The sequence below is a fragment of the Aquarana catesbeiana genome, linkage group LG03 (genome assembly GCF_042186555.1).
Source record: "Aquarana catesbeiana isolate 2022-GZ linkage group LG03, ASM4218655v1, whole genome shotgun sequence".
Lineage (NCBI taxonomy): Eukaryota > Metazoa > Chordata > Amphibia > Anura > Ranidae > Aquarana > Aquarana catesbeiana.
In genome coordinates, this window is record NC_133326.1 from 688,927,152 (window position 1) to 688,939,102 (window position 11,951).

Below are 11,951 nucleotides of genomic sequence, written 5' to 3' on the forward strand. Positions count from 1 at the left end.
AAGTGGTGCAATGTTTTGCATGGAAATTTGGCGTTTTATATTATAGGCCTGTAATTCTTAAAAATAACTCACTTAAATCTGTCCAAACCAGAGTCTAGTAGACAGCCCGGTGATGATAAAGTTTGAAACATGAAATCATAAATTATAATATAATAAATAACTATAAATAATTATAACACATAATAATATAATAATAATAAAAATTATTCAATAATGTAATCAAATCAAAAAGACAGAAATTTTCTCAGTTGCAGAATGGTCGCTGTCATTACTTTCAGTGTTTGAAGACAAATTTCCCCACAAATCACTATCGCTCAATTCTGCAAGTGATTCTAATTTATTATCGCTGTTTTCTAGCTGGTCTAAAACCGCTTTTAATGTAAAGGGACAGTTTTGGTTGCTATGGAATATCTCCAGTTTCCAGGCAGAAAGAATATTATTTATAATCTAAAACTGCATGCAGTGCACTGGACAAACCGCTAGGGACAAAAGGAATGTGAAATAATTTGATACACTAATGTAATCTGTATTGTGTGTGTTTCACTTTTTGAATTTGGTGCCGTGCTCCGTCCCCGAGCATCGCAACACTCGCAGGGAACGGAGCCTGGCGCTGTGATGCATCCAAATGTCCGAAAAATGCAAAATTCGGCCAAATTTCATTTAGTTACGAAACAAATTGCACATATCTATTTTAGACTGCATGATTCATCACAGATCAGATCACCTCTTTAAAGTAACTCTTTTAAATAACTCTTTAAATAAAAACTCTTTAACTCACACATTAAAGTAATCAAAACCTAGCAAAATTGTAGAGAACAAAATATTACATTTGCCAAATTTAAAAACCAATTTGGCCACTTCTGGTTATGATATAAAAATGTACAAACCTGTGGAAAAAGTTGAATGCTTAATGTAGACGTATGTATTGGTTGACGGCAAGAAAAATTCTTTACCACTACCGTGAAAAATGTCCCATTGTTGCCAGGGGGCTGACATTCTTGGCAGTATGCTATTATAAACATGAAAGTCTGATGTGCAAAATTCCATAAGTAAATTATGAAGTGATATTGCTTTATCCTAAATGACAGCATCCATTATACTTGGATCATTCAGGGAAGGCAACATAAAATGTAAAATATGAATAGCTCAATATTCCTGTTATATAAATATATATATATATATATATATATATATATATATATATATATATATATATATATATATATATATATATATATATATATATTTTTTTTTTTTTTTTTTTAAGGGGTTGACCGATACTGTTTTTTCAGGGTCGATACAGTTTTTTTGGCTGCCTTTCAGGCCAATTGGCCGGTAGCCGATATCGGGTGCCGATATTCTGTAGATTTAAAGTATTTATGTAAACATCCTTTTTGACAGTAATAAACAGCGACAGGTACTCTTGATAGAGGGATCCGGGGTCGGATCTATAAGACCCCAAACCCCTCCTTTGCACTTGAAAGTATTCAAAACGTCAAGATCTGCATTTTTGAATACTTTCTATTTTTAAAAACTGGCGCCTTTAGGATGCCAGTAATCCGGAAGTGATATCTTGACATCGCTTCCAGGTTTTTAGATCCGAGACCCGAACAATGCCAATCTCGGCTTTGTTTGGGTCTCCAGCTAGCCGGATGTACCATACATACATATGTTCACCAACTTACCTTTTTGCAATCAGGTGCTTCATATAAAGTCCCACCCCCTTTGCTCTCTCCCTTTTGATTCATAGTTAGTGGGGGGGGAGGGAGACTAGTCCATCTCGTTCAACCAATAAATACAATTACAGCATTTATTGTACTGTAAATGTTGCAAAAAAAATAACAAATAAAAAAAAAAAATAATATAGCGTGTACAATTGCGACACAAGTCATATTGTAATTGAATGTTATTAAAAACAACCTTTCCTTTTTAATCTGCAGCCGCTGTCATTTTCTGTAAAATGCAATATGGCTACATAGAGGTGTTCTATACACAGAATATATACAGAATGCCCCCCAGATATGTAGTTTCCTGCTTGTGTGATTGGCTCACTGATTTTCCAAGATACAAATCAGATTTCCGGCATTCCCTGCAACAAAAATGTCATTTTTGGTGAGAAACTCCCAATAGGAAATCACGTCTAAAGGCATGCAGGCCCAGCAATTTTCCTCATTAGAGCCCTGCAGATACGGCAGCTGGTTGATAATTATGAAACCACTCCCTTTAGACTCTGCACAGAGAAACACACATGGATTTCTTTAGAATAACAAAGGGTAGAAATCTGCAACAAAGTTTGTTAAAATTCTTGTATTGTAGATAGATCACCCAGAGAGGGATGTTTTTTCTCAACAAAAGTTGAGTACAAAAGTTGAGTTACACTTTAAATCCAATTCACGGATAGGTGCACGTGCAGAGCTGAACGAGATGGCCGCTTGATCTCGGAGCTCCGTCCCGCTCCGTCCCGCTCCGTCCCGCTCCGTCCCGCTCCGTCCATTGGTCAATCCCAGCACTGAGCGGCATCACCCGAGAGGGACTACCGTAGCGCTGGGACAAAGGGGAGGCCAGCGGGCACACTTCTATGCTGGGGGGGCGGTGAAAAGAGGCCTGGAAGCTCAGTTTACAGCCTCCTCAGAGACGTCAGCAGCTCCCAAGATGGCGGTGGAATGGCCGCTACATGAGGCAACTAATGCAGGGGCCTCTCACCCCTCTTTATAGCGGGACTCTCTGCAGGAGGAGGTATGTGGCAGAGCCCCAATCACCACATCCACCAGGGGGCCCTTTATCACCAGCCACCACAGTGTCTCTCTTAAATCAGACACTTAATGAGATGATGATATCCCCTCTGCTGTAGCATCCCCTGGGCAGACTGTGGCATACCAGGACAGAGAGCCTCGCAGCCCCCAGCAACATGATATCTCCCTCATGTTTTCCAGGTTTGCAGAAATGCTGGATAGGGGATTAGCACAGACTGCAGCCAGGATCACTACTGATATTAAAATGGATCTCCAGATCCTAGGCTCTCACATTAAAACCATTGATGTTGCTATCCCTCTGGACTCCGGGCATTCCCCTGGACCGAAGGTAGGTGGTTGGGGATCGATGGCAATGACCTCTGGGCTGCTCCATGGCTGACCCCATCCCTCCCTGCGCATTGCATCGCATAATGTTCAGGGGCTTAACTCACTCAATAAATACCGGAAAGTTTTCCAGTCCTACCATGATGACCATAAAATAGACATACTGTTTCTCCAGGAGACCCACTTTCCTAAATCATACTCCCCTTCCTTTATACACTCTAAATTTTACAGATTTTATCTGGCAAATTCCGATAACAAAACCAAAGGAGTGGGCATATTCTTTTCCCGCAATACCAATTCTCTTTTCTCTCAGAGTTTAAGGACCCGGAGGGCAGGTTCTTGCTTGTGAAAGGTCTCATTGATGAACAGCTCTATTCACTTATCTCATATTATGCTCCAAATAGTGGGCAATCCAAATTTTTCAAGACCCTCTTCCACACCTTGAACCCACTTACCAAGGGTCTGGTTGCGTATGAAGCAGACTCTAACACTGCTATTGATGCAGGACTGGACAAATATCGCCCACCAGGCAGGGACCGTATCCGTCCCACCAGACAGAGCTTTAATGTAGCTAGACAGATTTTTCACCAGGAGATAGTGGATGTGTGGAGAGAGATGAATCCACATGCACGGGACTATACACATTTTTCTAATCCCAATAATACCTATGCTAGAATTGATCACTTCTTTCTACTGTCGACCCATATCCCGCTGATGACTAAGTCTGTCATAAAAGACTCTGCCTGGTTGGACGACTCCCTGCTCCTACTTATCATGAGCAGACCTTCGGGACACCATAAAGGGTATTGCTGGAGACTTAATGCCTCAATCCTTAGCAACCCCACCCATACACTTGAAATTGAAAAAGGGACTACAGGAATACTTTTTATTAAATGATGTCAATAACGTCTCAACCACCACACTATGGGCAGAACATAAAGCCTTTATTAGGGGAAAAATTATTCAAATTGCCTCTAGGATACCTAAAGCCCGCAAGGCAGATATTGATAGGCTGGAGAAGGAATTTTTGCAAAGATGTGAACCGCACAAACGCAGCCCCACCCCAGCCTCCGCGGAAATACTTGAAACAGCACGTATAGCCTTGAATCTTGCTCTCACCACCATAGCCGAAAAAAGTCTACGCTGGGAAGGAGGCAGATTTTATCACCAGAAAGACAAGACAGGTACCCTCCTGGCCAATAGGTTGACCCCTAAAATCAAACATCACACTTTACCCAAAATTAAACTTCATGATCGCACCCTATCACAAAACCCTCAAAAAATCCTGGAAGTCTTTCAAACCTTTTATAGCTCCCTATATAGTAGTGAAGGGAAGGTCTCCTCCCCTAACTTACGGGACTCATTTCTCGATTCACTAAATATCCCTAAGATCACAGACCAACACAGGGCTGAATTGGAATCACCAATCTCAGCTGAAGAAGTGACTTAAGTCATTAAAAATCTCGAAAATAATTCAGCCCCCGGCCCTGATGGTTTCTCCATTCCATACTAAAAACACTTCTCCCCCACCCTAACCCCTTACCTGGCTAGATTCTACAACCAATTACGAGCAGGAACTCAGCTTGGTAAGGCCTTAAACTCGGCCTTCATTACAGTTATTCCCAAACCTGGCAAGGACCCTAGTTTTCCTACAAATTACAGCCCTATATCATTAATCAATAATGATCTTAAAATCTTGACAAAAATTTTAGTGGACAGAATCTCCAATTTTATCAGTCATTACATACATAAGGACCAGGTCAGTTTCATACCTAGGAGACAGGGCCCAGATCAGATCAGGAGGGCAATCAATATTGTCTCTCTTCTGCAAAGATGGGGTTTTGGACAATCCTTTTTGAACATAATAGGGGCCCTCTATTCCAAACCGAAGGCAAAAATTAAAATGCAGGCATATTACTCGGAATCCTTCCCAATCCGCAATGGTACGAGGCAGGGGTATCCCTTATCACCACTGATTTTCGCCATTGTCATTGAGACCCTAGCCTTTGCCATGAGGGACAACCTTGATATCCGCAGAGTACGTTGTAGGTCCAGGACTCATAAATGTGCCCTTTTTGCTGATGATGTACTGCTCGTTGTCACTTAACCGTTAACTTTGCTACCAAATATTTGCAGGGTGCTCAATGACTTTGGTAAAATCTCTGGACTTAGGGTGAACTAATCGAAATCCCTAGCATTGAGCGTCAACCTACCCGCCAGCTTGGTTACACAATTCAAAGAAAACTTCCAATGTCAATGGCACGAAACAGCAATCCCTTATCTAGGGATTGACCTGACGGCTTCAGTTGACAGCCTATACGCCGCTAACTTCCCCCCAACGTTTCGTAAATTAGGGAGCAATCCCACACAATGGGTTAACCTGGGACTTTCATGGCTAGGCAGGGTCAACTCCGTTAAAATGACCCTTTTATCACACATTTTATACTTATTTAGGTCATTACCCATCCCAGTTCCTAGGGATCAAATTAGACAAATCCAATCCAAGATAATCCAATTCATTTGGGGAACCAAAGGACATAGGGTGGCTAAGGGGAACCTTTTTAGAACCAGGGATCAGGGAGGAATTGGATTGCCGACCCTTATCTGGTTCCATCACGCAGCTCAATTGTCTCAAATCTCTGTCATCTATTCGAAAAAAGCACACCCCAACTGGGTACATATGGAGCGGCAGGCAATTCCTCAATACACCCTAGATTTCTTTCTATGGTGCCCTGCCAAAACTAGACCTGCCATTATGGCCCCTACACTATCCCACTCCCTAAGCCTCTGGGACTCCTTCAAGAGGAACCCACTTCTAATCTCACATTGGCACCCGCTCTCACATATCTTTTAAAACCCCCTCTTTCCCCCAAGTATGGACATCAAGGCTTTTCAATGGTGGCTGGACAAGGGGCTCTATAGAATTGGACACTCTGTCAGCTCGGTGGGGCCTCTAACTCTTGCCCATTTCTCTAGCAGGCTGGAAATGCCCAGGTCGGAAAGGTTCAGACTGCACCAGATCTCTCACTTTGTCCATTCTCTGGGGTCCTCTGCACTCAACCCTCCGACGGTCACGGCATATGACATGTGGTGTGGTCAGGCAATGGAGCAGCGGGGAGGGATAACAGTGATATACCGATTACTTGTCTCAGCTGATTCTAAAACTCTACATGAGTGAGTGGGAGAAAGACCTGGGACAGAGCTGGAGCCTGCGGGAATGGCACAGAGCATCAACCTCAGCCTCTAAGGGTTTACTAAACACAATACTGATCAAAGCTAACCTGAAAGTGCTAATGAGGTGGTGTATTATCCTAAGAATTGCTAAAATTTACCCGAATACATCTCCACTGTGTTTCCGTAATTGCGGACACATTGGGTCTATGATACACACTTGGTGGGACTGTCCCAAGATCAGAAGACTCTGGAATAGAGTATTCCACATCATGGAAATTACAGACAGGCCCACCCCTCAGACTTCTCAAATAGCTCTTCTTAAAGAGGAAGTAAACCCTGATGGGTTTACCTCCTCTTTGTTTCCCTGCAAAGGTAAAGCATAATGGGCTACTTTGCATTCCTCCGAGGAACGAGAAGCTGCCTTCAAAACTTCTACCTTTGGAAATAAAAAGAAAAAAACACAGAAAAACAAATGGAAATCACCAAATAAAGAACCACAACTTCCAAAAAAACGTATGGTGGAGGCCTCTTCAAATGCACAATCCTCACACCCATCTAAGGATCCTGTAGGTACACAGGATTACTGCCTGAGCTGGAAATATATTATATCTCCAGCTGGCCCATATACATTGGAAGTGCCTTCTCTGTGCGGTGACAGTCGTGATATTTTATCCTCTTGGATCATTTGATCTGATCCAAGCCCTTGGTCTGTTTGGACCTTCGCTGGGGGATCTGTGTCGGGCGCCTTGGGATCACATACAAGCAGCCTCCTCTTGTCATTTTCTAAAAGGAATTTTTTACTTCCCAATCATGTGGACAAACATTATCTCCTGAAACCACTTCGTTTTCTGGAACCCATTTTCGGCTCTGCTTCGGTGGGTAAAGAGGGGACGTCTCGGCCTGGTAGAGGCTCTACCCTTGCCTCCAACACTCCACCACTTCGCCCTGGGTGGCATTAAGCTCCATTGATTCTATGCTCATGGCAGTAGAATCCAACTTCTCTGGTAAGCGTATTCCATCTATTCGCTTAAATTGATGATATACAAGCTGAAGGTTGGGAAGCAGACAGGATTGATACACGGATCATTTATTTTCACTGTGGACTTTTGTTCCTTTGGATCACACACTTGTTTTTTTCTTGGGACATTACGTTTATATGCACTTTGAACTTTATATTTATGTGTGTTTTTAGCGCTACAATTTATTTCAAAAGAATACGTATCGGCCTAAACTGAGGAAAAAATTTGTTAAAAAAAAAAAAATTGGATATTTATTATAGCAAAAAGTAAAAAATATTGTGTTTTTTCAAAAATGTCCCTCTTCTTTTGTTTATAGCGCAATAAATAAAAACCGCAGAGGTGATCAAATACCACCAAAAGAAAGCTCTATTTGTGGGGAAAAAATGATAAAAATGTAATTAGGGTGCAGTGTAACATGACTGCGCAATTGTCATTCAAAGTGCGACAGCGCTGAAAACTGAAAAATGGCTTGGGCAGGAAGGGGGTGAAAGTGCCCTATATTGAGGTGGATAAGAGTGATAGCAGGCGTGCGGCGGGGGACCCGATGCGCCCGAAAAAGCGGCCACCTGCAATCGTGGGAATGAAAGCCAGAACAGGGATCTGTCAATGTAAACAGACAGATCCCCGTTCTGACAGGGGAGGAGAGACAGATCTGCTGTTCCTAGTGATTAGGAATAGCGATCTCTCTCCTCCTCTAGTCAGTCCCATCCCCCCACAGTTAGAAACACCTCCCTAGGGAACACATTTAACCCCTCGATCACCCTCCTAGTGTTAACCCCTTCCCTGCCAGTGACATTTACACAGTTTTCAGTGTATTTTTATAGCACTGATCGCTGGATAAATGTCAATGGTCCCAAAAAAGTGTCAAAAGTGTCCGATCTGTCTGCCGCAATATTGCAGCCCCGCTAAAAATTGCAGATAGCCGCCATTACTAGTAAAATAAAATAATAAAAATGCCATAAATCTATCCCCTATTTTGTAGATGCGATAACTTTTGCGCAACCCAATCAATATACGCATATTTCGATATTTTTTTTACCTTAAATATGTAGAAGAATACATATTTATAGTATATTGGCCTAAACTGATGAGAAATATATTTTTTTACATTTTTAGGGGGGGGATATTTATTATAGTAAAAAATAAAAAATATAGTTTTTATTTTCAAAATTGTCGCTCTTTTTTTGTTCCTAGCGCAAAAAATAAAAACCGCAGAGACGATCAAACACCACCAAAAGAAAGCTCTATTTGTGGGAAAAAAGGACGTCATCTTTGTTTGGGTACAAAGTCGCACGACCGTGCAATTGTCAGTTAAAGCGATGCAGTGCCGTATCGCAAAAAATGGCCTGGTCATAGCTGGACCACCACCGTAGATCACTACCCCTCTGCCAAGGGACCTCACTGGTCATCCGACACTAGCAGCACATTACTGGTGGCCACTGGCCAGAGATGCCTTCCGACACTCCTCAGTGTCCCCGATACCCTCCCCTATAGTGCCAATCCTGGGTAACCCGGACTTCCCACCCGGCTTTCTGAATCCTGTCTTTAGGCGCTTGACTGCGGGTGGGTGGCTTTACCTTCAGGACTTTCTGGGCCAGGATGGCCAACTCTCAGCAGAAGCAGGGGTGTCTGCTATTGACTCCCCGCTGGACTCCTGGAGCGGTCTCCAACTGCGTAACCTTTTGCGCTGGTGCGCACACACCCCGGGCATATCACGGAACTAGAACAAATTGCCACTGCGGAGAACCAATCCCTCACTGTTTATCTCTAATCTACTCCTCCTTAAATCAACCAGCAGAAGGGTTTATCCCCCCTTTCCTCTCCAAGTGGGAAGCGGATCTGGTAGTCCGATTTACTGACTCTCAGAGGGAGAAGATCCTACACTTTGCCCAGAAGTCATCCCAGAATTCAAGAGTCCTGCTACAAAATCATGACCCGATGGTATAGAGTGCCTACTTCTCTGCACCGCTTCTTCCCGCAAGTCTCCAGTCTATCCTGGCGATGTGGTACGGAGGAGGGAACAATGCTTCACATCTTCTGGGATTGCCCCAAAATTAGACCTTTTTTGGCGGGAGGTGGCACACACGGTTAAGCTCCTGACTGATGTAACTTTGGAGGGAGACCCCGGGGCCTGCCTGCAGCACCTCTCAAAGTGACCCATCAAGAAATACAAAGCCTCCCTTACCGTCCAGCTATTAAACGCTGCCAAGGCATGCATCCCCTTGTTCTGGAGATCGGATTCCCCGCCGACGAAATCCTTGTGGTTTGCCAAGGTGAATGAACTTACAAACATGGAGGATCTCATGGCCACCTTGTACGGTAGGGAGGAGACCTTTCAGGAGACATGGCGACCATGGCAACACTACATCTACACTGAAGCATACCTCCGGGAAGTTGCACAGCCTGACTGATCCTTGGGGCTCGAGATGCTTTCTGTTTGGGGAGCACCATCTCCCTCTTTCTCCCTCCACCTTTCTCTCCCTCTACCCTGCTATGCTCTCTCATACCCTCCACACTACCCCCCCCCCCCCTTTTCCAGGGAGGCCTGCCCCCCCCCACCCTTCCTCCTTTCCCTTGTTCTCCCTTTCTCAATCGGTACCCAGCCGTGGGCAGGTTTGGTCAGATAATGTGCATATCCTATTTTACATCACCCATCTGCTGTGTCCCATGGCTGGACCCAGCTGGTACCTGGTGGGTAAGCCTCCCAGACAGCTGAGTATGTTTCTTATTAAATGGCCCTGTTAACCTCTATCATAAAAAGAGGTTGATATATAAAGTTTTATTGTATACTTTGTGTTCAATGTCAAATAATGTCATCATAAGGTGAAAACAAAGAACAAGCTATGTAGACCTTAAAATATTTTCTGTCTTTGCAGCCATGAAAATGACCATGAATTTTGAAAATGCAACAGCAGCGGCTGAATTGTTTTTTCTTGGATTCCCTGGACTCAGTGGGTTTAGGTTTCTTCTCTTCACTCTTATATTTTCAGCATACATTATGACGGTTCTCCTCGATATTATGATAATCATACTAGTGTCAACCAAAACATCTCTGCATTCCCCCATGTACACGTTCCTAACAAATTTCTTACTTTCAGAAATGTGTTTAGTGGCTGTTATTGTCCCCAATATGTTACGTATCATATGGATGGATGGAGCCACCATGTCTGTCACTGGATGCATCACTCAGAGCTATTTGTATGTATCTTCAGGTACTTCTGAGTGTTATCTGCTCACAGTAATGTCCTATGACCGATACTTGGCCATATGTAGACCTTTACACTATAACACAATAATGGGCCACAACCTTCAATATTTCTTGATTATTTCTTGTTGGATGTTAGGTTTTATTTTGGGATTGATCCCAATGAGCCTCCTAGTAATGCTTAAGTTCTGTGGTCGAAATAACATTGACCATTACTTCTGTGATCTTGCTCCTTTTGTAACTATTGCTTGTTCAGACACTTCTGGTCTGGAAATCGAAATATTTGTTCTAACCATCCCCATGGTTGCTGTTCCATTTATTTTAATCATTGCAAGCTATGTGTGTATATTTATAGTCATCCTTAAAATGCCGTCTGTTGGTAGCAGGCAGAAAGCTTTTTCTACCTGTAGCGCTCACCTCTTGGTGGTGGGTATATTTTATGGAGCCATGTTCATAAATTATTTTATTCCAGTGAGAGGACATTCATTGGCCCTAAACAAAATCTTATCAGTTGTATTTACTGTAGTAACGCCATTGTTCAATCCCATAATATACAGCCTGAGGAACAAGGATATGCATGCTGTCATATGCCGTTATATACACTGGAAGACATGAAGACTTCAACATTTACAAATATCGCAACTATACGTTATTATCACAGAATAATAAAATCTGGCACATCAATTATGTCTTTGGCTCCTTTAATAAAATGTTCAGATGTATTGTTTACTAAAAATGTAGATTATTACCATCGATGTTCAATAAGAACTTGTTTTCAATTAAATGAATTGTAACAGCTTAAAGGGGTTGTAAACCCTCGCCGTTTTCACCTTAATGCATTCTATGCATTAAGGTAAAAAACCTCCTGTGCCGCAGCAGCGCCTCCAAGCCTCCCTTATACTTACCCGAACCCGTAATTCCCATGACAGGAACGAGCACACCATCTCCGACCAGTGTGTTGTGTCCTGATTGGATAGATTGATAGCAGCGCAGCCATTGGCTCCCGCTGCTGTCAATCAAAACCAATGACGCAGGAGCCGGGGGCGGAGCCGAGTCATGCTGTCTATGTCTGCGGACGCAACAGCAGGACATGGGAGCGCGCCCGCACGGGTGCCCCATCAGAGAGCGCTTCTCCAACAGGAGACTCAATAAGAGAAGGAGGCATGAGCGCCACAGAGGGACTCCAGAAGAGGAGGATCAGGGCCACTCTGGGAAAAACCAACTGCACAGCAGAGGTAAGTATGATATGTTTGTTATTTTAAAAAAACAAACAAAAAAAACGAAACTTTACCACCACTTTAACACTAGCATAACCCAGGATTAGCCACAACTAGCCATATCGAAGGGGTCAAGAATTTTACCTTTGAAATCTAAAGTGGAAATCCTGTTCCTAATCCTCCACATGCCCAGAAACATCCCCCCCCCCCCCACACACTCTTCTAAATCCTATTCTAACTACCCTGTGAAAGGAAAATT

The 11,951-nt window shown here is 43.1% G+C and overlaps 1 protein-coding gene across 1 annotated transcript; it reads left to right on the forward strand.

The window, feature by feature from the left end:
- Positions 1 to 10,268: 10,268 nt before the first annotated feature.
- LOC141134166 (olfactory receptor 11A1-like) lies at positions 10,269 to 11,090 on the forward strand. Its single transcript, XM_073623750.1, has one exon. It carries the CDS (start codon positions 10,269 to 10,271, stop codon positions 11,088 to 11,090), a length of 822 nt encoding a protein of 273 aa, XP_073479851.1.
- The last annotated feature ends 861 nt before the right edge of the window (positions 11,091 to 11,951 follow it).

Bases quoted from the DNA above. Each gene is read 5' to 3' on its own strand.
- LOC141134166 (XM_073623750.1), top strand. From the start codon at position 10,269: ATGACGGTTCTCCTCGATATTATGATAATCATACTAGTGTCAACCAAA.